The sequence below is a fragment of the Salvia splendens genome, chromosome 21 (genome assembly GCF_004379255.2).
Source record: "Salvia splendens isolate huo1 chromosome 21, SspV2, whole genome shotgun sequence".
In the NCBI taxonomy this organism is placed as follows: domain Eukaryota; kingdom Viridiplantae; phylum Streptophyta; class Magnoliopsida; order Lamiales; family Lamiaceae; genus Salvia; species Salvia splendens.
The window spans coordinates 2,321,873-2,349,813 of NC_056052.1; the positions used below are offsets into that span (position 1 = coordinate 2,321,873).

Sequence of the window (27,941 nt, forward strand, 5' to 3'; positions counted from 1 at the left end):
TCTATTCTCACTCAAACACTCTACATTCTTCATCTCAAAACATTATTCTTCTCCCAAATTTAATTAATTCATGGATCCATTTGAGCAAATGCGTCGAATAATGGAAGAATCGCTAGAAGAAGATCTACGTAGGGAGGAAGAGGAAGCCGCCGCAAGGTTGATACACGATTACTTCTGTGAGAACCCGATATGGGGAGAGACCTACTTCCGTCTCCATTTCCGCATGTGGAAACCGCTATTTATGCATATCGCAAATACATTGGCAGCCCGGAAAGAATATTTTTTTAGAATTTCCAGTTTTAATTTTATTTTATTTAATGAAGTGTGCTTTTATTAATTGAATTTGTTGGAAATAAAAATAAAAAAATGAAATTGAATGAATAGTTAAGAGAAGAGATGAGATGATTAAGAGACGGTTAAGAGATGGAGGGATACATGTGTTGTCTCTTAGCTAAGAGATGGGGTGAAAAGTACAGTGAGGCCCATGAATAGTGAAGAGATGAGACGGTTAAGAGACGGATAAGAGACATGAATGCGGATGAACTGAGAATTTGATAAGTTTTTATCATTAAGTCGTCTGTCTTATCACAAGTTACTCCTAGTTACTACCACTATTGTTATGTTTACATTAAATATCTATATGTTTACATTAAATAAATAGATCCCCACGATATAAATGCTTCATTTGCCATTTGGGCTTCACAAGTTAATATTCTATACTAGCATTGAGTTAAATTTCACAAGTCATTAAAACGAATTCATATTTCAATATTGCACAAAAATCCATAAATTATAAACCTTAATAAAAGGTTATTATTATCATGAAAATATTGTAACTTTCAGATAATTCTTAAATTGCATAGAAAGAGAAGTTTGATATGATCATATTATACATAGTCCTTTGATTTATTACGATTTTATCATGAAATCCAAACCTCGAATTTGATGCTAACATCGAGGCAGAGATTTGTCTGCATGATTCCATCATTTGACAAATACTGCTATGTCTATGTAGACAAATCTCCATCTCCAGCTAACTTGAAATTGGAGATACTAGCATTAATTTTGTGATAAGACCATATCAAATAAAATAAATATATATATTTCCATGTATTATCCAATCAAATTATCTCTTGTGTTGAATTCATAAATTGGCTGGAGGTTAGAATATTTATATACCATCAATCCAAAATTACAATTGTGGAGTAATTCCCATCTCGAGTAACAGTAGATTAATACATAAGAGCATCTCCAATGGCGGAGAGCGGGCCGGCTAGCCGATTTCTGGCGCTCGCCGGTCCGCTCGCCGAACCATTGGAACCGGCGAGCGTCATTTCGAGGAAAAAATCGGCTAGCACTGGCCGATTCGCGAGCGCTCGCCGGTCCGCTCGCCGCCATTGCAGGCTCAGGACCGGCGAGCGTTCGGCGAGCGATTTTTTTTTTAAATAATGTAATTTTTTTAAATAATATATTTTTAATGTAATTTTTTATTGTACTTTTTTAAAATTTAAATAATAGTATTGAATTTTTCCGTATCTGTGTCGTACATTTAATTCCGTATTTTGTGTGATTGTCAATTATTTGTTTTATATAATTAGGGGTGATGTGACTAGGCTATTGCTGGGCTATTTGCTTGTCCTGATGATGTGGCAGAAGGATTTTTAGTGCTGATGATGTGGCAGGAGGAGTTTGTGGCTGAGCTATTGCTGGGCGAAAGCCATTGGAGATGCCCTAATTGGGTTCAACCCTCAAATATATTCATTCACGTATGATTGATTTGATGATTATGGAATTAGCTTAAATCTCTACAATAAAATTCAGTATATTTATACTAGTTTCTTTTTTATCAAACTTTCCAAGTAAAGCATTTATAATATGAGAACGTATAAAAGAAGGCGTTAGGCGTGGGTGTAACCATGATTTTGTATCTTAAATTAAGTAAAGATTCCTCAAAAGAGTCAACGCAAGCTATGGATGGAATGAACTATGAAAACTATATTCATTTTGATTTACATTATTATTTCAAGAAATATACACAATAACTATTTATTGAATGAATTGATTTGTTTTTTTACAATCAATTAGTGGCTTAGTCTAGAGCCAATTTTTGTTCAATTAGGGGGCTCAGTCTAGTGCTAATGAGATAAAATTTGTTTGTTTATCCAAAAGGATAAGAATATGATAAGTTTTTTTTTTTTTATCATTAAGTTATCTAGTCTCTTCACAGTTACTACTTACTTATGATATGTTTACATTAAATATTTAGATCCCTATAATATACTTTGTTTTCTAAATAATGTACATGGTTAAATCAAAACCTGATTGATCGTATTTTCATTTTAAAATTATGGAAAGTTGAAAATTGTGGAAAATTCGGTGTTACTTGTTGGGTTGGTATAATATTAAATAATGAATATTTAATCTAATGAGACGGATTAAATATACTATAAATTGACAAGTACAGAAAAAACTTTTATTTTTCATGTTTTATTATCATGCACGTTCAACACACAATACTTACTTATATAACACTAATCAAGACTGCATAAAATTCAACTTCAAACTAAGCACAGATACATAATAAACTTTTATTTTCATTAGTTTTATTATCATGTCGAACACACATATATATCCTATAACATACTAACATTAATCAATCAAGAGTGCATAAAATTAGACTTCAAACTAGGCACAAATACAGATTCCACTTATATTTTCTTTAAGTTTTATTATCAAGTCCAACACACATAAATATTCTATGGCATCAAGAGTGCATAAAATTAAACTTCAAACTAGGCACTCTTGCATTCTTCAAATTTGAGTCTTCTTGAGACTCTCCACCAACTCAGCAGGCACATTCAACGCCATCTCTAAAATAGATGAAGACAACGATTTATATGCTGATCCGTTCCCTGCCAACGACTTGGATATAGGCCTACAACACAAAATCGTTAGATTTTACGAGAGTCATATCTAAGCGTACCTAATATGTCAAAGGAATATCAAAGAAAATCAATTGATAATACGCATAATACACTAGATATTTCAGTTGATACATCACATTTCCGATATGTGACAACCACAACAAAAATATGTCATCGACACTAGCTCCCGCTTAAGATCACTTTATGTATACGGCTAAATAGTTGTATAACCCCTATTTTTGATGAACGATAAAAGCGCTCAAGACTAGAATTGACGAACATAGTCCACCATGAATGTTGACAAACCAAAACAATTTCAAAAGCACATTAAACACATAATAGAGTAGTTGACAAATACAAGTACTAATAGAAACCAACAAACCCATAGTAAACAACATCACTCAATAATATCACACCCCAAAAAATATCGATCTTGCAGCACATTACAAACCAAGGGCAGTCACGTACTAAAGAATATAAACTCCTCAAACCGAGATCTGATGATCACAAGTACCAAGATAAAAAGAAAGTCCACGAAGGAAAACAAAACTAAACCATAGTCTTAAATCTACATTTGATACCATATGTAAACCTTACATACCTTGGAGATGTGGAAACACTAAATAATTCCAACCCTTGATGGGAAGCAATCATTGCAACAACAAAGAACTTAGGCACAACAATGAGTTGCCCCTCCTCCACAACCTCATCCACCATTCTTGCACCATTGAGCCCCACAATTTGAACCTTACCTCCACCCTTGACAACATAAATCACCTGATGCGCCGTGCTATAATGAGCATCGAGCGCGCTCTCAGGTTCGAGCCTCACCAATTTCGGGCTAAGCCCAATCCGGTCCACCAGAGGAGAATCCTCATCAAGGTTGATGACATACTCTTCTCTTTTGCAGTTGGAAATTTTAGGCATCTCAATGCCTTTGTCAATCTTAATGACCAATGTGTTGGTTTGTTTTTCGAGCAACTCCTTGGATTGATTGGCGTTGAGATCATACATTTTGCTTATAAACTCGGTGGAGAAGCCGCGGAGAAGGGCCAAGGCGCCGGTTAAGAAGTAGTAGTCGAACTGGCCGGGAGTGTAGGACTCGCTGCTTTCGCCTAGGAATATAACGGAGACGTCGGAATCTCCACCGTTGAACCACCATGATATGGCGCCGGATTCTACCGGGACGGCGTCTCCCTTGTTGATCACTATGATTTTCTCTTCTTTGTTGTTTGGTGATATGATTCCCATGGTGCAAGTACCTTAGAAATATATAACAAATAATTAATCATAGAAAAGGGTTCAAAAACCGCAAGTTCCTGTTTCACGAATGTTGGAATCAGTGTCAGAGCCCGATCTTTTATGCAGCATCCAAGAAGACATTTCATAGCTTATTAAAACATTTCTTTTGAATTCAAAACAAAAATTAAAATCCGCTTACATAACATATCTGCAAACATAAATATTTTTATTATAATTTCTTGATATTATTCTTGCAACAAATTGGAATAACATAGACATAGAAATTAATCTTAAAAAATGCTCTATTTTTTTAAAATTTTTTTCTATTCTCTATTACTATTAATTTTATGAAATTATCCGAAATCATCTTTAGAGCATTCCCAACGGTGAGCAGCAGCTCACCGTCCGTCCTTGCCGCTGGCAAGGACGAGCTCCGCCACCATTGCGCTCTTGCCGCTGGCAGGGCGCTGCTCTATGCATAGAGCACGTCCGTGCCAGCGGCAAGAGCACGAGGCGTGACATGGCAGCTTCTGATTGGCCCGTTGATTTATCATTTATTATTATTATTTTTTTAAAAAAATCGAAAAAATCTGAAAAATTCAAAATTAATAAAAAAAAAATATTGTCTCACTTCCTAATAAAATATATCCATTTTTTCCACACTTTTAATTTATTTTTTTCATTATTTTTACCCCAAAATTCATACTTTCATCTATAAATATTCTCATTTCAAACACAAAAAATGACACTATACTAAACAACTCTCTCAATCTCAATTTTTAGGATTTTAATTATGTAATTTTTAATTTTTAGGAGTTTAATTATGTAATTTTTAATTTTTAGGATTTTAATTATGTCGTTTTTATTTTATTTGTCATTTGTAATATTATTTAGGTTTTTTAATGAATTTTAGTATTATGGAAATGTTTTTGTTTAATTGAATTTTAAATTAATTGTGCTCGTCCTTGCGGAAGAGCACAGCTGTGGGTGTTGTGCTCTTGCCAGAGAGCAGGCATGAATAGTACCGCCCGGGCCCACAACCGTGCCGCTGGCAAGAGCACGGTTGTGGATGCTCTTAGATTTTATTAAGCTAGCGCAGATTAAGACCAATTGTCAATAGGTTGAAAGATTAGTACAGGCATACATTAGAGAAAGAAACGACTGAAATTAAACGTGTTATTGAAAATAAAAGATAAAAGATCAAAAAGTGGTTTGCTTTATTTTAAGTTGAATAAATATTAATTAGTACTACTAACTTATCCTGTTTTACCCTGTTTTTTTTTCAATAGTTTTATCCAATTTTTTTTAATCTGTTGGTGTCATGTAGCAAGATGCAAAAATTAAACCATAATTTAAACAAAATTCATGCAATTACCTTCAATTACATAACCAATCTTGCGAGTGTCACCATAGTGAGGCAAAGCGAAGCCTTGTGGGTGCAAAACAAATATACCGGCGCCGATCTCGGCCCCGACAACGTCCGGAGTTATGGAAGCCCACGCGTAGTAACTGCCGCCTTCTCCTTCGACCACGGTGGCGTCAGCCTTCTGGGGTTGTAGATTGAACTCCATGATATTCAAATTGGAAACCTTAGTGAGTATAAAAATAGTACAAGATATATGCCCTTATTTATAGTACTCAATGCAATTGGATTACACATAAATATCATCATTTTGGACACGGTGACATACCATTTCTTTTGTGACAAAAATGTGTGTATAAAATTTAAAATGGGACACATACACTTAATAGCACTGGATGCTTGCAGGCACAGCTCACCAAATTCTGAAAAATCATAGTCCGGCATTAATTTTAGGGATGACTGTTATTTAAATTTAAATTAAAATATAAAATTATAATTTTGTAATTTTTCACAATTTACTCATTATAATCAAAATTAAAATTAACATAGCAAAAACAAATATGATATGACAACAAAATGACGTTGTTCTGGATATGTCGTGGTCTTTTAATTACAACTTAAATTAAGTACAACAACGCCGTTTTATTATCATATTTAAACCACTTTGTCCCTCCTTTTATCTTTAATTTGATCAATTTAACATTAAAACTAGTTCACTAACAAATTCTTATTTTTTTTTGGACAAAGGGATATACTATCAAACCTTGACTTTCTGATAGAAAAGTATTTTTCTGACTTTTCTTCGACTAATAACTGTTAGGTGACATTTTTTTTTTCAAAATACATGTAATAGGGGTGCAGAAGAAGGTCCTTTGCCAATATTTGAATGTTTATTGAAAGAAAGATTTCTTACTCGTGTTCAATGTCAGCAGGCAGTGCATGCACACACGCTCCGACAAACAATCTTTAGAGCCAGCCAATCTTAAGATTGAAGCCTTTTGTCGTCATAGGAACGCTCGAAAAGCAAAGATGTCTAAACAACTCACACCTCGAGTAGTTTGTTCAACAGCTTCAACAACGGCTAGAGCTTGTGCAATGGTATGCGAAAGAAATAAAGGGACACCTTTTTTTTCATTTTACTACGTACCCTGATTGAATATCCTCACATGATGTCGTGCCGGAGTGTGGGGACACCTAACTGAGAAGTGTTTACTCATGGGCCTATTAATGGACCACGTATTAGCCCAAAGATTGAGGCTAATAACTTTGAACTCAAATTTGGTCTTAGCTCTATGGTTCAACAAAATCAATAATACGGTGGACGGGCCATTGAAGAGCCCAATGTACGTGCCTCTAGCACATTTTATTGAAACCGACAACACGGTGAAGATCAATGGGGTTCGAGGTGATTCCATCTAGATGCCACTTTTTCCGTTTTCTCTTAGTACCAAATCTTGAATTAGATCATAAACTCAACAATAATTACAGCTCTAAACTCAACCAAACTAGTGTTCAATATATTGATTTAGCATTTAGTATTTTTTTTTAAAATTCCTCATAGGGGTTTAGGTTTCCTATTTAAATGGGATCTTTTAGGAAGATAAAACATTGAGAAATCAGAAATAATATACTGCTACAAATTATTCTCATTCTTTTCTACCTTCTCACTGCAAAATACTGATTCTCCCTTCTGGTGAATTCTTCTTGCTCGATAATTTTCTTTTTTATAAATAAGAAATAAATAATGGTCAAGCAAGACTTTTTCTAGTTACTTATCTAAGTTTGGATCTCTCCGACGTCGCTTTTATCATTTACTATTTTAGATTTTAGATATCTAATAACTTTGCATTTTTTTTCATTTTCTTTTCAAGATTTAATGTGGTTTGCACTAGTGCATTATATATATTAATCTCAATTACTCCAATTTGCATATCTATATTTATTAAGATATCAGGTAGTATGCATTTTTAATTGCATTTTAATTTTATCTTAGTTATATTCTTAACGCTTTGGTATGAAACTACGAATTTAAAAAATCTGTTCGTCGCCCTTTATTTTATAAATATTACTCCTACTACTAAATAGTTTGGTCTTTTTTGGTGTGGATATATTGTAGTAGTACGTTTTTATTATACTGCAAATTGTTAGTATATTTATGCTATTAAAAAGTGTTAGTTTGTAGTATTTTAAATTGTGCAACTTAAAATTGCTAGTGTTTTTATTATGCTAATGTAAACTAAATCTTATGCGTGTATTTTCAGATTTTATAATCGTTGCAAATAACCGCTGTCAATCATTATTATTAATACATGTTAATATAATTTTGAATAGTTTTATATATTTAATGATGCTTCAATGAAATTATAATAATATAATGAGCATATTTTTCTTAAATCTCAGCTTCTATAAATTGTAATATTACCATACCATACCAAAAATTGAAAGTTAAAACTGAAATGGGGTGTATGTACACGACAGTGTTCACAAAACGTTTATTTAAAAGTAATTCACGTGGAATAAATGGTTCATGATTCTTAAGCGTTAGCATTATTTAAGACCATATGTTTATCACGTAACAACAGTATTTAATAATTGATGTCTCACAATTATGCAGCGTGCGATTTATTTAAGAGCATATGTTTATCACATAACAACAGTATTTAATAATTGATGTCTCACAATTATGCAGCGTACGATTTATTTAAGACCATATGTTTATCAGCCCAGTCTACCGCGTATTATAGCGACACTAACCATTTGTCTCATTAATTGTGAAAACACACAAAAAAATGTTAAAAATTGCGAACATTGAATAAGTAAAAGAAAACCACGATAATGCCACGTGGCAGGATTTATAAGATTGAATAAGTAAAAAAAACCTACTAACAATAAGGATCCTTAAATTTAGGAGTAAATTCAACCTTAATATGTCAAACTTTATAAGATTATGCCAATATAATTTGGCTTCTACATCATACACAATTTTCTCATTCAATTCAATTAGTGTTAATTGGTAAATGGCAGAGATTGACTAGAAATTGACACAATTTTTTGATTTTTCTGCAATTTGATATAATAAACTCTATAAATATAGTAATTGCCAAAATCGCGTCCTCAAAATCTTGTTCCAATGCATATCCTCTCTTAATAATACTCTCTTCGTCCTCAAACAACAGACTAGTGTTACCATTTTGGGTCGTTTCGTAAAATTAGACTAAATCGAAATATGAAATTTTTTTAATCAATTACAAACCACTAATAATGTGGACCCTGCAATCACTAACACTACTATCACTGCCTATTACTATCCATTTTCTTACTTTTTCGCATCTCTTTCTTATTTTACTAATTACACGTTAAAACTCATGTTATTTTATTTTTAAAGGACATAGAAAATAGAGATAATAGTTTCAGGCTCATTAAAACAAATCAAAATTCCGTAATGTGATATAAATATATTGTTTGATAACGATTTATAAAAGAATAATGTACTAATAGTAATACTCAACAGTAACAAAGCAAAAAATCAAAATTAAATTTTAATTTTTCGGTGTTGCATTACCTGAAACGGTTGTGGTAGCAAACGTAGAAGGGGTACAGAGAGATGTGCAAGATAGATACACTATTCCTTAAAGCTTCATAACACTATATACTTTGATTGTAAAAATTCACAAATAAATTTAATATGAAATATAAAGAAATGAATCAAAGTTCTAATATACTAAATTACGTTATTTCTATGGTAAAGAGCTTGTAATCTTTGTAAATAATTTACTAAATACAAAGTACTAATATAATAGCTTTAAATTAGTACTCATGTGAGAGAAAATAAAAGTCACAAGCGTGAAAATAAAAACGTGAGGCTCAGTGGAAAATCCAAAAGAAAAGTCGCTAAGGAAAAAAAAAATAATCAAAATATGGAGCAGTACCATTTTACATTGCATGGTCATAGGCTCATAGCCAATAAATTCACGACATAGATAAACGTAATTAAATTCAATAGTAGAAAATATCTGCAGAGTAGTAGTACGATTTATTTCAGACCATATGTGTATCATTTCTAACTACCAAATGATAACGACATTAATTAATCTGTCACGTTAATTGCGAAGAGCCCCAAAATGTTAAAATTTGCAACTATTGAATAAGGAAAATTAAACTCTATAAATAGAGAGCAATTAATTGCTTAAATCTCATCCTCAAAAATCAAAATCTTGTTCCAATGGATTTCCTCTCTCTCACCACAAAAATCATTTTATCATTTCCACTATTACTATTCCCACTAATAGTAAAAACAATTTTATCTCACTTCAAATCAACCAATAATAGCAAATTAGTAGCAACTCCGCCGCAGCCGCCGGGCGCGTGGCCGTTCATAGGGCACCTCCACCTCCTCGACGGCCCGAGCCCGGTGGCGCGGGTGCTCGGGGCCATGGCGGACAGCCACGGCCCCGTGTTCTCCCTCCGCCTCGGCAGCCACAGCGGCGTGGTGGTGAGCAGCTGGGAGGCGATGAGGGAGTGCTTCACCACGAACGATCGCGTCTTCGCGACGCGGCCGAGCATCGCCGTGGGGAAGTACTTGGGCTACGGCGGGGCCAGCTTCGGGATGTCGCCGTACGGGCCCTACTGGCGCAACGTCCGGAAGATGGCCACCGTTGACCTCCTCACCGCACGCCGCCTCGACGACTTTGGCCACGTGCGGGTGGAGGAGGTCGACCGCTTCGTCGAGGATTTGTACTCGATGAGGCGGCCGGGGGAGGCGGTGGCGTTGAGTGAGCGGATTGAGCTCTTGACGTTCAATATCATCCTGAGAATGCTAGTTGGGAGAAGGTTCTCGTTTACAAAGTAAGTAATTCGAGAACTTTAAGATAATTTCATGTTTCAATCATGAAAATATAAAATATGTAAAAATATACTCTCTCTCAGTCCGCCATTAGGAGTCCCGGTCACTTTTGCACACTTGTTTTATAAAAATGATAATAAAAAGTTAAAATAGAGAAATTATAAAGTAAGAGAAAGAATAATATTAAGAAGAGGGTACAAAAGTGACCTAGACTTCTAACGGGGACTGAGGGAGTAATTAAGAGAATTAATTAAATACTAGTATAATAGGTTTCGTAAGAAGAGTTGTGTGTTAATCTAGAATAAAAATTTTGCTCCAAATATATGACTATCGAATTAATAACAATTGCATTGTAGGTATGATTAGTTGGACATGATAGTAACGTAATTGATCGAAGATATCACATATCTGTAATTGTCATTATAATTGATTGAACGTCATTACACAAAATTTTTAATACATCCATAGTCATTATTCGTATGGTGCACGAGATATAAATTTTTAGGACCACAAAATTTTTAAGACCACAAAAGTTGTAGGACATCCGAAGGCATTAATTGTAGAGTACACAAAATATGTCAATGTAAAATAGTGACATAATTTCTTTTTTTTTTTCCGGGTGATATCCCACTTAAAATAATATTTCTGAAAATAGAATAAAAAATTTTACTTTATTTTTTTAAAATAACACAACATAATTTTTGTGCTCAAAGAGAAATATATAGCTTTGAATAAATTAGATGGAAGGACTAAGGAATAACAAAACTCAAACTCGCAATCTTTCAATTATGAATTCATTAGTGTGACAAGTCCATTTTATCACTACTACCATTTTAATTTATTCTATATCATGTTTCAATATCCCAATTTTAACTAACAAGGCTTGCTCCTATATAGAGAATCTCATGACAAAAATGGAGGATTTCAAGAAGCCATAAAGAAAGCATTGTACCTCGGTGGAGTGTTCGTTTTTTCTGATGCAATCCCATCCCTTGAATGGTTGGATATTGGAGGATACATCAAAAGCATGAAACAAACTTACAAGGAAATAGACAATGTTCTTGAGGGTTGGGTTCAAGAAAGAATTCATACAAAAAAGCAAAATAATGATCAAAGTGTCTCAGATTTCATGGATGTGATGTTGAAAAGTATGGAGGAGAATGAGATGGTACATGGTTACACAAGGGAAACTGTCATCAAGGCCACAATTCTTGTAAGCATGATGCTTTTTTTTTCAATTATATTATCCACCATCATTTAACTAATATTTTAATTTTATATTCAGATGCTGATCATGACAGGGTCCGAAAGCACGTCAGAGACGATAATATGGGCAATCTCGTTGCTCCTCAACAATCCCAATACTATAAAACTGGCCCAAGACGAAATTGATAAAATTGTGGGTAGAGACAAATTTGTGCAAGAATCCGACATCAACAACCTCTCCTACCTACAAGCAATCTTCAAAGAAACCCTAAGATTGTACCCACCTGGCCCTTTATCAGGGCCCCGCGAGGCTCTTGAGGACTGTCGCATCGGCAAATATCATATCCCAAAAGGGACGCGTTTGGTTGCTAATCTATGGAAGTTGCACCGGGATCCGAATGTTTGGTCCAACCCGGATGAATTTAGGCCTGAGAGATTCTTAAACGAGAAAATTCAGGTGCATTTTAAAGGACAATGTTTTGAGTTCATCCCTTTTAGCTCGGGACGGAGAATGTGCCCTGGGATGACGTTCGGGATACAAGTTATACAACTAACCCTAGCTCGTTTGCTCCAAGGTTTCGACTTGTCGATGCCAGATGGGGAGATGGTTGACATGAGTGAAGGGTTGGGAATTGCTCTCCCTAAATTGAAGCCTCTTGATGCTGTCATCACTCCTAGGCTTTCTCCAAAGTTATACCAAAGTGTCTAATTGTTGCTAAGCTAATAAAGTGGCATAAATGGAGAATGGGTTACAGACTTCCAAAGATCGTCCATCAATATGCTTACCATCCCCCCTAGTGCCCAAGCTCGCCCGAGGCACCATCTCGTGCCACCTCGTCGTATGCAAGATTATGTTTAGTTTTTCTCTTGTAATATAATTTATGTAATGAATGTAATCGAGTTAAGCATTGTCATAAACTTTGATTCAGGTTTTCTTTGTTGTTCATTTCCGAGTCAAAAAATAAGAGTTGAACAGCACAAGGTTAGTAAATACTTTATATATAAATAAGAACCTTGTCATGTATTGTGCCTCTCAACTTTTATCCCAACATGAGGGAAAGTTAAAAAGAAAGATTGTATAGTAGTAGTTGATTCAATTTTAAAATAAAAATTTTGTTTTTTGAATTAAAAAACTAAACCGATTATATTGGCACATCTTCTCTCTCCTCCCTATCTCTCATGCTTTTTCGACCAGATACTATGTAACAGTGAAAGACAAATTAAAGAAAGAAAAAAGAATAAGATCTAGTACATCACATTAATACATAAACTGAACTGCACATTTGCTTCCCTATTTAGGCATCAAGTTTTCCCACAACACCAATTCCTCCTTCCTTAAGTTTTCTTACATTCTCTCTTCACTGCAAGAAATTGATGATTCTTCCCCCCCTTTATTCTATATAAACCCCACCAAGCCAATGGAGGTAGCTTCTCCATTCAGCCACCTCAATCCCACCTTAAAATTGCTTCCATGGATCCAAAAATAGTCCATCACAAAATGCTGTTTTTACTATGTTTTCTCCTCTTCATGTCAGGTACAACATTTGCCATCTCTTATCTTTTTTAAGGAAAAAAAGACATGACGCAAGATATATTTTTTTTGCCTCTTTTAGCCACAAAGGGTGCAGAGAAAGCACCAATAAAGCCATCTAATAAACCGGCCTTTCGAGAGGTGCGGAGGGACGACATGCCGGGGGTGAACCCGGCAGCAACTGGGCCGTCAAGTGGAGGGGCTTGGTGCGTAGCCAATCCCTCGGTCTCGATGACGGCTATGCAAGTTGCTTTGGACTATGCTTGTGGGTATGGCGGAACAGACTGTTCCGCCATACAACCAAACGGGGCGTGCTGGGAGCCAAACACCGTGGCTGACCACGCCTCGTACGCTTTTAATGACTATTACCGGAAGAATCCCGTCGCTACGAGCTGTGTGTTCGGAGGGGCCGCACGGATAACCAACACTGATCCAAGTAAGATGAATGTGATAACAATTCTTAGTATACAAGCAAATTTGTTACTACTATATACTATACGTAGTATTATTTTATCTGATAAAAGAATAATTCTAAATTTGTTTAGATAGGAAATCTATGATCGAACATGCATATTAATTTGTGTAAAAATGATTCTACATCCCTTACTAAATAAAGCTAGAAAATCTCTGATTTAAGTATTATTTTATTTTACCTCAGAATTATTCTAGATCTATTTGTCATGTTTCAAGAACTCTTAATTAACCTATTTCACTAACGTATGACATTGTATTCTTTTATATGTATGATTAAAGTTCAATCTTAATTATCTAAAGCTTAATCTTATAGTAATATGGTCCATATATCTTTGGTTGTAGTATTCTCTTCTCATCATTAATGATTTAAAATAAAAACTTTTTAGATTTCTAATTAAAGCTCAATATCCTAACATGATCCATATATCTTCATCATATTGTCTCAGGTCACGGCAGCTGTCGTTTCCCGGCATCTAGCACCACCCCGACAACACCTCCTCCCGCCCCCATGACGCCTCCACCGGCCCTTATGACGCCTCCAGCCACACCCACGGCCCTACCACCACCTAGGTAAGCCACCCAGTTCATATATGCAGCCCAATATTTTGCAATTACAAATATGAGAGACTGGAATATGTCTAAATTTTTTTTTTGCAAATTCCAGTCCAACAACAACCTTCGATCCTTACACCCCGGGCGGGGACAGTGGTGACGGTACACAACCAACAGACGGCGACTATGGGCCTACGGGCGAGCCCAACTCAGCAGGGACAACATCAACCAGCCTTATTATGCTAATCATCACCTTCACTTGCCTAGTGATGACACTTGACACGGCTAGCCACATCTAACCTGCGAAAATCGTCGTCGAATCGCCATTGATCACTTTGGAATGACAAGGCAACCGCAAAGACGAGCAAAAATTTTGAGGCAGAGGATATTGCAACGACCACAAGAAGCCAAGGCCTTGAACAAATTGTGATAAAGTAGATAGAAAAAAGATTAGTTATTTTGTTTAATAGATATAAGTATGTGCAGTTAATAAAGTAATTTCATGAAATGTATTCGTAATAATTTGGAGCACCGTAAATATGATAGCTTCTTATAGCTAAAAAATTTAGAAAACAAAAAGATTTTCCAACCTCCAATATCTCCTTATAAGTCAAGTATATTTATTAACTCCTGATACATCAAATACTCATAAAATTAAAAAAAAATTAAATTAATTTTTAAATAAAGAGTTCAATTAAGATAGTCAAATAACACAAGTAATTTAGCTGACGTTATTGAAAAATTACAAGCCCAAAATCAATTTTAATTCGAACTAAATGGGCTGGGCTTTGAGCCTTTATAAATGTAAATGCGCCTTCTTCAAAACCCTAATCGCAGGCTGAGCGTTTCAAATTAGCAGATTTTCTCCGCAGCCTCCGCGAAGATGAAGGTTCTCTACGATTTCGAGTTCATGAGTTTTTTGAATCTTTCCCTGATTTTGGAATTTCTTTAGTGAGTTTTCTCGTTTTTGTTTTGTTATTAAATGATTTAATTTTTCGCTGTATAGTTCAACATCGCAAACCCGACGACTGGATGCCAGAAGAAGCTCGAGATCGACGATGACCTCAAGCTGTAAGTGTTTTTTATTTAATTGATTCTGTTATTACTGAATGCGTGATGATATAGAGCTTTTTGTTGATACATGTGTTTGCGTCGGAATTATAATGTTTGATTATTGCGATAATACAATTGCTATGTATTGCTCGGTGCCTGATTTGATACAATTTGATGTATTTGTTTTTGAAATAGATTTCACAGTTTGGTTTCTTTTATGCTTTGTTTAGCTAGATTGAAATTGTGTGGCTTTTGCGTCTTATCTCTCTTTTGTAAAGTTAATGACCCAAAAATATGATATACAGTACAATAAATTTGAACTTGTATTGGAGTTTTTTTTAAGTTCATACTCCGTATTTTTTTAAACACATGTTTACTACATCAACCACTGCTACTAGGTGCTGGTGCTTGTAATCCATTGATGATGCGGGCTTGATTTTGTAGCCTATTGATTCAAATGCTGACGTTTGTATAGATCTAAGTCTTGTTTATAGTAATTGCATTCCAGAGCTTTGTGTAATTTAGCTAGTTAGTGTAGAGGACTTATTATGTAATATGAACATGGATAAACGTACTGTTCTGTCTATGATTGCAGTCGTGCTTTCTGGGACAAGAGGATCTCGCAGGAGGTCAATGGGGAAGCAATGGGTGATGTACGCTTCCCCTCTCGTCTGTCATGTCCGTTGTGATCATCAAATTATACATTTTTATGCATAAACTCATGTTTAACTCATGGATTGATTATTTCAGGAGTTCAAGGGTTATGTCTTCAAGATCATGGGAGGTTGCGACAAGCAAGGTTTCCCCATGAAGCAGGGAGTTCTGACTACTGGCCGTGTCAGGCTTCTGTTGCATAGAGGTTTGTCGTGATTGTTTTGATGGCAGCCTGATGTGGTTTATGCTATTCCCACTGTTTATAAGTTCTAACATGATAATTCATCAGGAACTCCTTGCTTCCGTGGTTACGGAAGAAGAACTGGGGAGAGGAGAAGGAAGTCTGTCCGTGGGTGCATTGTTAGCCCCGATCTCTCTGTCTTGAATCTGGTGATTGTCAAGAAGGGTGACAACGAGCTTCCTGGTCTCACTGATACCGAGAAACCGAGGATGAGAGGTCCCAAGAGGGCTTCAAAGATCCGCAAGCTGTTTAACCTTAACAAGGAGGATGATGTGAGGAAGTACGTCAACACTTACCGCCGCACTTTCACCACCAAAGCAGGTAACTTGTTTCACCACATTTCATATGTATTTCCCACACTAACCTTACCCACGGCATCATCTTACGTTTTGAATTGTGAATTGTGTCCTTAAACAGGCAAGGAAGTGAGCAAGGCACCTAAGATTCAGAGGCTTGTGACTCCCTTGACATTGCAGAGAAAGAGAGCTAGAATCGCTGACAAGAAGAAGAGGATCGCCAAGGCCAAGACAGAAGCTGCTGAGTACCAGAAGCTTCTCGCGACACGCATGAAGGAACAGAGGGATAGGAGAAGCGAGAGTTTGGCCAAGAAGAGGTCTAAATTGTCTGCTGCAACAAAACTATCAGCAGCTGCATAATCGACACCGTCTGCGTTTATGCTTCTGAATCTGCTCATGTCTTCTCAGAACTAATTGAGTTTTGCATAATTTTGAATCTTTTGCCGAATGTTACACAACCATTAGTTTTGCCTATTTCGTTTTGGATAAATTTTGAGATGATACTATTTTCTTTGAATTTCATGAGCAGCTTTTTATATTCGAGTGATTAATTCTTATGTCATCTATATTCTTGGATTCAAGTTATTGGTGTCCAACAATGTTCATATATCTACAATTGTAACTACCGTAGCACTTCTTAAACAAGATTTTTTTATTTATAATTCAATTCCAAAAACAATGTTTATTTATAAATCTCATTTTGTTTTCACTAATTGATCATCAGAAAAGCCATTAACAACCCTGCAGTTCCTCCTAATCTCTCCAGGCTTCCCACTCTGCAAGTCTCCCAACTTAATCATCCCTTCCACCAACGCCTCGAAAAACCTCTTCTCATTCTTGCTGAAGATTTCGACATACTTCCTCGTCTCAGGCAACGATGTCAGTGTCTGATCCGAATTCAGAAACCCTCTTCCCCGGACGAGGTCCTTGAAATACTGGTTGTCGAATCTCTGAGGCGTCGCATCCAAGCCTCCAGTGACTTCCTCATCTCCCCCCAGCGGACAGAGCCGGCTGAGCTCAGCCCAGTATTGGGGGTCCATGGCGGGGTCGGGCAGGCCCGACCCCGACTGGTTGTAGAGCCTGAAGACTATAGAAAAGCACCTTCCTTGGCCAATGGAGTGGGTTCCAGAAAGGGCCACCAAATCTTGCACAGAGAGATTGAATTTGGTGAAAAGAGCTATGAGGGAGGTTGCATTTGTCCTTGGACTTGGCATTATACCATTCGAATCTTCTTGGCTTGCTGTTAAGCTGTCTTCCCTTCCTAGCTTCACCTCCCATTTTGGCCCACCACTCTGAAATATTTATGAGTAGATTTTATTAGATTAATAACTTAATTTTCTATAATTTAGGCTATGAATTAATTAAATTCCTACATAGCTTTTCTACCTTTATTCCCTTTAACAAACGACGAAAATTTCTTTTTCGATTATCTCTATCCCGATGAGCTTAAACCACGTGATCGAAAAACGACAAAAAATTCTCTTTTGATTATCTTTATCCCAATGAGCTTAAACCAATGCTCTTATTCTTATATGACTCGAATGAGCCCTTCTTAGATATCTATCCCGATGAGCTCTTATCCCTATTCCGGTGTCTATAGATTTAACTATAAACATTAAGATCGTAATAAATGTCAATCTTCAATGAGGCATTATTAAACTTGAGGCGAATAAATGAATTTTTTTTCCGCATTTAACTCTAATAATGGAATAAATAAAAATATCGAGAAAGAGAAAAAAACAAAGAGTAAAGTTACCAAGAAAACAGCATCTCTGGCAGCCATGATGAGAATATCAGCACAAGACACAATCCCAGGACAAGACATCTCCAGCGCATCCTTAATCTCGTCGACAACTTCAAACGATCTCAACGAGTTTATGTTCGACAGCGCCGCCTTCTCCCCCGCCATTTCCGGCGTCTCATCCAACAGCACCGATCCATCACAGCCCTGCAAACAATCAAACAGACAAGCTCATCAATTAAGCAATCATCTCTCTTCAAATAATTTTGAATTAATTAGTAAGATTTTTACATTAACGAAGCAATCGTGGAACTGCAATCGCATCACGGAGGCCGCAGCCCTAGCTTCTCTCGCCATGGCCCTGCGAACGACGTCGCGCACCGTCGTTTCAGCGCCCGGGCAACTCTCCGAGTAGAAGCTCTGCCGGAGGGGAGCGCCCTCGGCGGAGCTCAGGAGGACGAGGAAGAGAAGGAGGATGATGGGATCAGACATTCTTTTTTTAAGTAGTCTCACTGAGATTGTAGACTGTAGTGGTTGTTGTTTTATAGGGAGTTTCACATAATAATGATGCATAATTTTGATGGGGTAATTTGTCTATATATTTGTTAAATTTTATTGGATTTTGTATACTAGCTTTACTATTTGCTTATAAATTATAAAAATATTTACTTTTATAATTTTTTAATTGAATTATTGATTTGTTCTGATGTTGCTAAGAACAAAATTTCGATGGTAACATAAATTGATGGCTAATTTATGTGGTGTTGGACACCAATAAAAATAACTTGACATTCTAGACAATATAACAATGTGGTATTATATTAAGTTATAATAGAGTTAAAATTTTGATTGGTTGCAAAACCAGAGCAAATCGATCATTTAGTAATTTATAAATGAGTTTAGAGTTGGTATGCAAAACCATAATTTGGCAAAGTTTAGAAATTCAGATCTAAATGCAACTTTTATTCTTATTAATATCTTTTGTTAAATGTTTAAGGGTTAATTGTTGACAAACTTTAATGTTTCGGCCATATCTTGGTCACGCTATAAGTTAAAAAATCGTTCATAAAAAATCTTGATCAATTTGCTTATGTATGCAATATATTATTGATGTTTTTCAATGAAACAATGTCATATTCTTTATGAATAATACGCTATCGTTTAATTTACCGGCACTAGTGTTCACATATGATTTCTCAGTTGCGTTGTGGAAGAATTACAAAATAATCCAAACTTTATTTTTTTACTAGTAATTTTTAAAATAGAGGGGTAGATGCAAATTTCATGTGATTTTTCCGCTAATTTATCATTGCTTTTATAAGAAATGGATGCTATCTTTCGTGTTGTTTGAGAGATAAGTTTTACTAATACTTAAATGAGTTAATTTTTATCTACTCATTGAGCTGTATATGTCTTGTTGTTTTCTTCATTCAGTTTTATTCGATTATTCACATACTCCATAAATCGAATATTGGCTTTTGGGATTTTTTGAAATTTTCATATTTCTCCAATTTCGTGTAGTTTTTTTGTAAATAGTGTGTGTGTTGGAATATGTGAGACAAAAGGGGAGTGTGTTTTGTGTGGGCAGAAAGCTGCATCCACTGCGGCAAACATGATGATGGGACCCATCCCCCAATAATTCAATTTTTATGAGTTTTTATTTATCTTATAGTCTTTTAAATTAATTCGATACTTATTTATTTTTGTAGAATATTTTTCAAAAGCAAATATAATCTGAGTTGCTATATTTCAATTATTTAGAATTTATACATCTATATAAAAAAATAATTTATATTCAATGAATTTGTGGTATAGGTGAAAATAATATGTTCAGTTCATATTTGAGAATTCTAAATTTATTTAATGTCAATTTTTTAATTATATGGCTATTTCATTTTCTATATATGTCATATTTTCTTATTTTAAGATTAATACTATCTTTGAGTTACAAAGTAAATAGAATCTTTAGTACTTCATTTGTTTTGAGTTCAAGATAAGCTTTACTAACAAAGTTCAGTGAATATCTTTTAACGCATTAACAACTGTAACGCATCATGATACTTTTATGGCTAAAGTACATAGATTTCTAATAATTACTTTTATACATAAAAAAATTATGCATTTACATCTACAACTAAAACGAATGAGCATTATGGAACATTCTAGAGCTACAATACAATCTTTCTTATTTTACACTATCTTCGCGAGCTCCGTCTCAAAATAGGAGTCACATTTGGTGTGAGCATAACTTTTAAAATGGTAAAAAAAGGGAATTGAATAAGTTAGTGGTCTATAAGTCCCATTTATATAATTAGTTTTATAATAAAATGTGAGTGTAATAAGTTAGTGGAATGTGGAGCATACTTACTATTTATGGTCAAAGTGAAACGTGACTCTTATTGTGGAACAGACCGAAACTTTTACTGTGCGACAGAGATAGTATAATTTACAACTGTATATAGTAATTAAATTGATATAAAATTTATAATAATATATTTTCTCTCTATGGTTAAAATTACATAATTTCCAAATTATAGTAGGAGTAGTAATAAAAATTAAAAAATTATAATCTAAAAGAAATGGTTTAAATAAATAAACCAAAAAAGGTTTTTATTAATTTGAATATAGTACAATTACATACCCTCTCGTTAAGCAAAAAAATATTATAAGTGAATTAATTATTTATAATTAAACTAATAGTAAAAAATTAAAAGATAGGAAGCTTGCATCTGAAATATCAGAGCCAGGTTTCGATCCTGGGACCTGTGGGTTATGGGCCCACCACACTTCCGCTGCGCCACTCTGATCAATTGATGTTCGTATTGTGTTATAAATATATTTATTATTTTAGGGACTGAGATCTATTTCAAGAATTTTTTTGCGAATTCATCAAAATATATTAAATATATTTATATTTCCAGTTTCCTTTTGACGTATACCTATTATTTTGAGTTTTTGTTAGATCACACTAGTATAAACTAAATTAAGATTGTATACTCTTATCTGTGTTTAATTGGATCTCAATGGATGAACTTGTAGAAAGATGAGAGAGAAATATAAATTCGACTATTTGTAGGTTTAGATATGAGAGACATAATTAGTGTTTCTATCGTTTAAAAACACATTAGTACATTTCAGAAAATAGTGCTTATAGTAATCATGTTTTGTAAACACTGTCATTGTGTTTTCCATTACAATAAAATAGTACTACTAGTAGTAATAAATTACTTCTACTATTTAAGGTTCAATTCGAACACATTGAGATAGTATATCTGAAGGATTTTCATTTTTCAAGCAATCTTAAACAAGTGTTTTTGTCTTAAAATAAGTCGTATAAGTAGAAAACGATAATGTCTAGAGAAAACTTAATAAGTTGGTATTTCCTCAATGAGATCAATCAATACAATTTTAATTAAATTCAAAAATTGAAAAAGTAATCAAAGAACCACATGGTTTTGTTTAGGGATGTCAATCGGGCCAGCCCACCGGGTTTCGGGCCAACCCTATTCGGGTTGCGGGTCAATCGGGTGCGGGCTAATCGGGTTGTTATTTTTTCTGGTTATAAAAGTTCAGCCCTAACCCTATAAATTTGGCGGGCTATTCGGGTCAGCCCACGGGTTATGGGCTAAATTGACATCCCTAGTTTTGTTGGTCCAAAACTAACATGCTTGAGATAACTAGAGTTTGAATAATAGACTAGAAATCCTATGCAGTTTGACTCTCTTTTGCGATATAGAAAAATGAAAGAATCGAGAAAGAAAATCTAAACAATATGCTCGAATTGATTGCTACGTTTGTGCCGAGAGGCTAGTTACCATATTGAGTCAGATGTGGCTTATAAAAATTGTCCTAATTGTGTGGTGGAGTCCAAATCTGTTGTGGTGTTATAGATTTTTAGAGGTGGTTCATGCATGATGGTATATGTATCACACACTATATAGTCGATGACAGTTTCAAAAGCTGATTTTAATAAGAGATCTGCCGACCCACCTACATTATCCACTAAACTTTATACTTTAGATTTGTGTTTACGTGTAGTTAGATGTGGCTTATAAAGATTGTCCTAAATTACTTTATTCGAGTAATAGTTAACAACCGTAACATTCGTCAGTGTTTATATGTTCCAAATTTTAGAATTGCTCCCAATGGATGTCACATCATTATCATAAGAACCCACTTGAAAAATACTCCTAATTAAGTAGCAAACCTTCCATTCCAAGCTTGACATAAAATATAATTATAACTGAAAGCTTTATTTCCGAATCTTATCTTTTGCCTTCTTATACAAAGAATGTACTGTAGTCTGTATATACATGATCAAATTGAAAGATGTATTAGTATGTGATTTCATCAATATATAGCGTAATTTGTATGTTTGACTGATAATAATGTGATTTGTATTTATATGAAATTATTATATTGATGATGGGTGTAAAACTAAAAGAATTATATTCGTATATGTATAGTAATATTTAATCAAATTATTATCAGTCAAACATACAAAATACAAATTGTACAAATACAATTATAATGACTGCCATAATTCCTTTAATGATGGGCCAATTTCCATAAATGACTGGGCCTTTATCGAGCTTTATTTTGGGCCTTCAATCACTGAGCCCTTATTTATAATTTTATTCATCAAAAATAAAAATCAGTTGTTATCCCTTTCAGCTCACACACACAAGCAGAGAGAGAGAGAGAGAGAGAGAGATGGAGGATGAAGAGCATGAGGTTTACGGCGCCGATATACCAGACGTAGCCGAGATGGAGGCCGATGCAGACGTCGACATGCCGGGAGCCGACGATGACGCTGCCGCCAAGGTTATTATCGATTAACCTTTTTTTCCCCCAATTTATTTTCAAAATCGTAAATTTGTGTGTGATTCATTAGGTTAGGTTTATGCATGTGCTCTAGATTGATTTGATCTATGGTAATTAGGAATTGGATGAGATGAAGAAGCGATTGAAGGAGATGGAAGAGGAAGCCGCGGCGCTTCGTGAAATGCAGGCGAAAGTAGAGAAGGAGATGGGCTCTGTTCAAGGTCTAATTTCTATTTAGCGAATTGTTGAATTCTTAATTTGACAATTTTAATTCCCCTGTTTTATCGTATTCGTTTACCCTCCAATTTAGATGCTTAAAAGAGTAGCTTTTCGGTCGAATCTACATGTTTTGTCTTGGCAAATAAGGGAGAAAAGAGAAGAAGACGTGATCTTTGATCTCTGACTCCGTAAATTGGGATAATTTGGTTATGTTGATCTGTTTCTGTTTTTTCCCTGTCGAGTTTGGATTAGATCCTAACAATTTGTTCTTTGGAATGTGCATTTGCCTCTGTTGTAGAAACTTGATTGTTTCACGTAGCTGATTAATATAATCATGTATAGAATTATGTAGGAACACCTATTTTCCTGGTTCTCGTTGAATGTTAATATTCGGAATTTGGGAATTATATGGTTTTAAAATGAGGGAAGGATAGCGTTTTATTTCTCTTTGGAGATTCGACATTCATCTTTGTGGGACATAAGTGGAGGCAATCAAGTGATTAATTGGTAAGGATAAAAAGTGCATAAAGAATAATATGAAAATATTCGCAATCAAGTGAATGAGTGATTAATTGGTAAAGATAAAAGGTGCATAGAGAATAATATGAAAATGTTCTGACTTACAAGTTACAACTTCCAACACTTAAATTGATTTCACTAGCTAGAATTCTATAATTTGTGGTAACAGAAGGCTCCTCTTTACATGATATATGTGTTTTGTACTTTTGATTGTTGAATAAAGTAATTCAGCTGCCACATATTTTTTTTGCCATGTTTCTGGTTTCATGTTCTTATTCTGCTGTCTTGTAGATCCTGCTAGTGTTGCTGCAGCTCAGGTAAATAAGGAGGAGGTGGATGCAAGATCTGTCTTTGTTGGCAATGTGAGTTTATCTGTCACATGGTTGATTGTTTTTAATAAGCCTATGACCTATGAATTGATTTGTTTGACTGCGTACTTTATGAGTGATTGAGCGTTTGATGTATCATCTCTTTAGAGTAGTCTTCTGCTGGACTTTTGTCACTATGGTTTATAATATATATTTTTTAATCCTTGTAAATATAGTATTGTTATCTATCTATGTCGGACTGTTAGATTGAATGATTTTTGATCCTATGGAATTTCCGAAAGTTTCTGCAAATCAGGATAGATGGATGTACCAATTAAGGCTGCTGAACTCCAAAATCATGGCAAAGGTCTTACATTTATTTTTATTATGTCATTATTTGGGAGTATTGACACTACAAAACTGTCGTAAAAAAGTTTAGTAAGTACATTATACCTATGTTCGATCATATCTTCTCCATTCAAAAATGTTGTATTTTCTTTTCAGGCCACGTTTTATCTGTTTTTTATATTGCAATATCTTTAAGTGACAGATCAGTTTAGGAATATGGAATATTGCCTAAAACCTTCATATATATAGTACCACAAATGAACTTAAGGTGTTTCGGAAAGACATTCAACCTCTCTGGTTGAATTCTGGTGTAGCGGCTGTGTTTGGGGGTTATGTTGATTTTTTAGATTTTTATTTGTAATTAAGACGATTATGATGATGTTTGCTTCCTCTGACGTGCTTTCTTCCACATGAAGTCTCTGCTCATCTACTTTCAAGTTTGATGATGTGCAGTAATATGGTGGCCTCTGTGATGTGGCCACTTGTTTTAGTCAGTCTGACTGTTCTCTCTTTTCAAAAAAATATTTGACTCACAGTTAGTCTTATTATGTATTTAATGCTTCTGACTATGATCGCAGGCTCGGTCATATTCCTGAGAATCATTGGATTTAGCCTTGTATATTTGTGGCGAAAGCAGTTCTTTTGCCCTTACGTGGACTTTTCTTGTCAGTATCTCTATATGTTTGTATACTATCGAGTTCTAAACCAATGAGGAAAAAAAAGTTAAAAGTCAAGAGAAGAAAAATATAGTGATACCCCTCCTGTAAAAATGATAAAACAAAAACATTTGAAACAGAAGGATGGGGAAAAAGAAAAATCAAAAGAAAAAAAAAAGAAAAAAAAGCAAAAAGGAAAAAAAGATACACTGTTACATGAAGTATATCTTTTGAGTTCATGCCATAATGATGAGGCTAGCTCCACCCGTGACAAATTCCTTGAGTTGTCGAATGTAATAGTACCTGAAAGTCCCTCAAGAGTCCTGCTTTCTGCCACAAATCCTTCCAGTGCATTTGAAGTGAGGAGGCTGGTGACAAGCTGGCTACTTCAGTTGGCCAATATGATTGCTGATTGGGCTGACAGATTTGGCTTCAAATGGTTGGTTTTAAGTGCGTGATGTGGTGAGGAGTTACTTGATGTGGCTCTTTCTCTTTTCTCCCTATTTGCCCTAGATCAGTATTAAAGAACCACTTAAGAATGCTCTTTTGTTTCTCTCCTTGAAGCCATCCATACGTCTATATATAGAAATAGATCACTTGGAATTACTCAGATAGAAAATGAAGTATATAAGTTCCGATAGTTTAAGCTGTTATGCAGAAAATAGTGTTACATCTACACCTCAGCCAAAACCATGCATATTGTTTTCATTTCTTTTGTGCTTTGTGTCATTATAATTCCACATCTTCTATTGTTTTTTACTACAAAGAAATAGTGCTCTGTGAAAATAGTGTTTTAAGATTGTACATTTGTACTTTCTTGAAATGTTGGGGCCTCATATTTTCAAATACAATTTCTGCAAAAAACTTTTTGACCTTTTAATTCTCGTGCCAATGTTTTTTATTCATGGAACTGCAAGTGAGTGAAAAGACTTAGGCTACTCAATGTTTTTCGATTTATTTGCCTTCTAAATGATTATATAGTAGAGCTTTAAGGCTGTTTAGTTAGAAAATGGGAAAAGGATGATTTCTGTTGATTTTTTGCAAGTGAATGGGGAGATTATGAGAGAAAGATCCCTGTAATGCTATGGTAATGGGACATGTTTCTGTTCCTTAGATTTGTCAAAGCTTAGGTGCAGGTTTTATTCAGTACTGATCAAATGATTTTTTCTGGTTTAGACAAATTTTGTCAAGGTAATGTGACAAAAATGGAGTAACCATTTTATGGCTCATTACTGCTGTAAGAATGATTGTGTTATGTAGTGGGTTTTTCTCCTGTACGAGTTCTAAACCGCATCCAAAAGCGGGTTGTATTAGATTTTAGCCACAATCTGTCAATACTTGAAAACTGGTGTCATAGTAATAGAGCTAATTGGATTTACTTGTTTACGTGGTGGTGTTTTCATTCGAAAATTTGGAAAAACTCTGGTGCCTGCACATATAGCATAGACATGTTTGCTCTGAGATTATTCTTATGCTTATGCAGATAAAATCTTGCGCTTACATTAGGAGTAAAATATCTCTAATTTGGATAGAGAGCTATGACCCAGACCAGACTATTACCGTAGTAACTTAACCAGTAATGAGTTTTAGCTAATTCTCTGGTCTCTGTGTCTTTGAAGTGTTGAAAGGAGGATCTTGCTTCTTTCCCCACTTTATTCTTCTAAAATCGCGCATGATATTTAGTCATTTTGAATATTTCATAGTGTATATGGTAGAAGGTTCAACTATTTTGCATAAAACATGACCTATAGCGGTACTACTATCGCATTGGAAATAACTCATCGGTGATGCATAGAAGATTTTGAAATTTCTCTATTTCTTCCAGGTTGATTATGCTTGCACTCCGGAGGAAGTTCAGCAACATTTCCAAACATGTGGAACTGTAAACCGCGTTACTATTTTGACCGACAAATTTGGGCAGCCCAAAGGCTTTGCATATGTTGAATTTGTTGAGGTAGAAGCCGTTCAGGAGGCCCTCCAACTGAATGAATCTGAGTTACACGGACGCCAATTGAAGGTTCGGCTAATAAAATTTTCATCTCACTTTTAGGTTTGCGCATCCTGCTTCATCACTAACATAGACGTTTTCCCTCTCGTATTTGCAGGTAATGGTGAAGAGAACAAACGTTCCTGGAATGAAACAGTACCGGCCGAGGAGATTCAATCCTTACCTTGCATATGGATATCGTAGGCCTTTCGGACACCAGCCTCTCTACTCTCCCTATGGCTACGGGTGAGTCCTTTTCTCACTCCCCCCCGACCTGCTTACTCTATTGAAATTCGAGTGAATAACTGATTGTTTCGTGCACGTCCTGCTGCAGCAAGGTGCCTAGGTTCAGGCGCCCACCGCGCTATATGCCGTATTACTGAAGCCTGAATCGCTATTTGGTTTGTTCAGATGCAGCAACCGGCCATCACACCACGGTGGTACGAGTCGTCGCGGTTAGCTGCCGGTTATATAATGCATAATCCACGCCTTGTGCACTGCTCTCTATCCAGTAAATGACGTTCATTTCTGCATAATATAACATTTGCATCATCTTTGAATTATTTGCATTTTGAGCAACTCATTATGAATCTTCTGTGGTGATGCTATCTATGATATGGAGTAACATTTTTCTATATATTTGATTGCTAGTGTCACATTTTAGTTTCTGGGTTTTAAGTTATATAATTATTGAGGATAATAGTATTAATTGTCTTTACTTTAGTTAGTGTAAAAATATTTCAATCCAATCTACATAAAATAAGTAAAAAACTATGGAGGATAGGCCAAATTTATATGAAGGTGTTAACTTTTCAAGTTACAAAATTCAATTTTAAATAAGTTAGATAATAATTAAGGCGTATATCGAAACACGTCATTTGTGGATTACTAACACATAAAATGTGGAGTATTTGATATTTTAAAATATCTTCCAGAAAATAGCATGTGATATAAAAATAG

The 27,941-nt window shown here is 35.1% G+C and overlaps 6 protein-coding genes across 7 annotated transcripts; 4 read left to right on the forward strand and 2 right to left on the reverse strand.

Annotated features, from left to right (window-relative positions):
- Nucleotides 1-2,574: 2,574 nt before the first annotated feature.
- Nucleotides 2,575-5,775, reverse strand: LOC121783577 (glutelin type-B 2-like). Its single transcript, XM_042181692.1, has 3 exons — nucleotides 5,542-5,775; nucleotides 3,526-4,186; nucleotides 2,575-2,935 (listed from the first exon to the last, which is right to left on the reverse strand). The coding sequence occupies exons 1-3, from the start codon at nucleotides 5,735-5,737 to the stop codon at nucleotides 2,812-2,814; spliced, it is 981 nt and encodes a 326-aa protein (XP_042037626.1). The 5' UTR covers nucleotides 5,738-5,775; the 3' UTR covers nucleotides 2,575-2,811.
- Nucleotides 5,776-9,712: 3,937 nt separating this feature from the next.
- Nucleotides 9,713-12,524, forward strand: LOC121785522 (dimethylnonatriene synthase-like). The gene is made up of 3 exons (XM_042183978.1): nucleotides 9,713-10,374; nucleotides 11,270-11,585; nucleotides 11,658-12,524. Exons 1-3 carry the CDS (start codon nucleotides 9,752-9,754, stop codon nucleotides 12,285-12,287), a joined length of 1,569 nt encoding a protein of 522 aa, XP_042039912.1. The 5' UTR covers nucleotides 9,713-9,751; the 3' UTR covers nucleotides 12,288-12,524.
- Nucleotides 12,525-13,028: 504 nt separating this feature from the next.
- LOC121783991 (PLASMODESMATA CALLOSE-BINDING PROTEIN 3-like) lies at nucleotides 13,029-14,726 on the forward strand. Its single transcript, XM_042182172.1, has 4 exons — nucleotides 13,029-13,113; nucleotides 13,192-13,545; nucleotides 14,030-14,153; nucleotides 14,248-14,726. Exons 1-4 carry the CDS (start codon nucleotides 13,050-13,052, stop codon nucleotides 14,432-14,434), a joined length of 729 nt encoding a protein of 242 aa, XP_042038106.1. The 5' UTR covers nucleotides 13,029-13,049; the 3' UTR covers nucleotides 14,435-14,726.
- Nucleotides 14,727-14,941: 215 nt separating this feature from the next.
- On the forward strand, nucleotides 14,942-16,930 carry LOC121783434 (40S ribosomal protein S6-like). The gene is made up of 6 exons (XM_042181504.1): nucleotides 14,942-15,024; nucleotides 15,142-15,206; nucleotides 15,784-15,841; nucleotides 15,939-16,047; nucleotides 16,132-16,404; nucleotides 16,501-16,930. The coding sequence occupies exons 1-6, from the start codon at nucleotides 15,019-15,021 to the stop codon at nucleotides 16,737-16,739; spliced, it is 750 nt and encodes a 249-aa protein (XP_042037438.1). The 5' UTR covers nucleotides 14,942-15,018; the 3' UTR covers nucleotides 16,740-16,930.
- An 83-nt stretch (nucleotides 16,931-17,013) lies between these two features.
- LOC121783432 (peroxidase 17) lies at nucleotides 17,014-18,670 on the reverse strand. Its single transcript, XM_042181503.1, has 3 exons — nucleotides 18,412-18,670; nucleotides 18,136-18,327; nucleotides 17,014-17,671 (listed from the first exon to the last, which is right to left on the reverse strand). The coding sequence occupies exons 1-3, from the start codon at nucleotides 18,610-18,612 to the stop codon at nucleotides 17,075-17,077; spliced, it is 990 nt and encodes a 329-aa protein (XP_042037437.1). The 5' UTR covers nucleotides 18,613-18,670; the 3' UTR covers nucleotides 17,014-17,074.
- Nucleotides 18,671-22,793: 4,123 nt separating this feature from the next.
- On the forward strand, nucleotides 22,794-27,618 carry LOC121784989 (polyadenylate-binding protein 2-like). Of its 2 annotated transcripts, none has more exons than XM_042183301.1 (6): nucleotides 22,794-22,944; nucleotides 23,063-23,165; nucleotides 23,974-24,044; nucleotides 26,820-27,011; nucleotides 27,100-27,227; nucleotides 27,316-27,618. In XM_042183301.1, the coding sequence occupies exons 1-6, from the start codon at nucleotides 22,834-22,836 to the stop codon at nucleotides 27,362-27,364; spliced, it is 654 nt and encodes a 217-aa protein (XP_042039235.1). In that variant the 5' UTR covers nucleotides 22,794-22,833; the 3' UTR covers nucleotides 27,365-27,618. The 2 variants fall into 2 exon arrangements, with proteins under 2 accessions (XP_042039235.1, XP_042039236.1); XM_042183302.1 differs by having other exon boundaries at nucleotides 23,974-23,999.
- The last annotated feature ends 323 nt before the right edge of the window (nucleotides 27,619-27,941 follow it).

Coding starts and splice junctions, on each gene's coding strand:
- LOC121783577 (XM_042181692.1), bottom strand. CDS start 5,737: ATGGAGTTCAATCTACAACCCCAGAAGGCTGACGCCACCGTGGTCGAA. Junction 4,187..5,541: donor GATTGGTTATGTAATTGAAG/GTAATTGCATGA, acceptor TATATTTCTAAG/GTACTTGCACCATGGGAATC. Junction 2,936..3,525: donor AGTGTTTCCACATCTCCAAG/GTATGTAAGGTT, acceptor TTTGTGTTGTAG/GCCTATATCCAAGTCGTTGG.
- LOC121785522 (XM_042183978.1), top strand. CDS start 9,752: ATGGATTTCCTCTCTCTCACCACAAAAATCATTTTATCATTTCCACTA. Junction 10,375..11,269: donor AGAAGGTTCTCGTTTACAAA/GTAAGTAATTCG, acceptor GCTCCTATATAG/AGAATCTCATGACAAAAATG. Junction 11,586..11,657: donor TCATCAAGGCCACAATTCTT/GTAAGCATGATG, acceptor TTTTATATTCAG/ATGCTGATCATGACAGGGTC.
- LOC121783991 (XM_042182172.1), top strand. CDS start 13,050: ATGGATCCAAAAATAGTCCATCACAAAATGCTGTTTTTACTATGTTTT. Junction 13,114..13,191: donor TTTTCTCCTCTTCATGTCAG/GTACAACATTTG, acceptor TGCCTCTTTTAG/CCACAAAGGGTGCAGAGAAA. Junction 14,154..14,247: donor ACGGCCCTACCACCACCTAG/GTAAGCCACCCA, acceptor TGCAAATTCCAG/TCCAACAACAACCTTCGATC.
- LOC121783434 (XM_042181504.1), top strand. Junction 16,048..16,131: donor CAGGCTTCTGTTGCATAGAG/GTTTGTCGTGAT, acceptor ATAATTCATCAG/GAACTCCTTGCTTCCGTGGT. Junction 16,405..16,500: donor CACTTTCACCACCAAAGCAG/GTAACTTGTTTC, acceptor GTCCTTAAACAG/GCAAGGAAGTGAGCAAGGCA.
- LOC121783432 (XM_042181503.1), bottom strand. CDS start 18,612: ATGTCTGATCCCATCATCCTCCTTCTCTTCCTCGTCCTCCTGAGCTCC. Junction 18,328..18,411: donor TCCACGATTGCTTCGTTAAT/GTAAAAATCTTA, acceptor GATTGTTTGCAG/GGCTGTGATGGATCGGTGCT. Junction 17,672..18,135: donor CCAGAGATGCTGTTTTCTTG/GTAACTTTACTC, acceptor TAAATATTTCAG/AGTGGTGGGCCAAAATGGGA.
- LOC121784989 (XM_042183301.1), top strand. CDS start 22,834: ATGGAGGATGAAGAGCATGAGGTTTACGGCGCCGATATACCAGACGTA. Junction 23,166..23,973: donor GGAGATGGGCTCTGTTCAAG/GTCTAATTTCTA, acceptor GCTGTCTTGTAG/ATCCTGCTAGTGTTGCTGCA. Junction 27,012..27,099: donor TACACGGACGCCAATTGAAG/GTTCGGCTAATA, acceptor TCGTATTTGCAG/GTAATGGTGAAGAGAACAAA.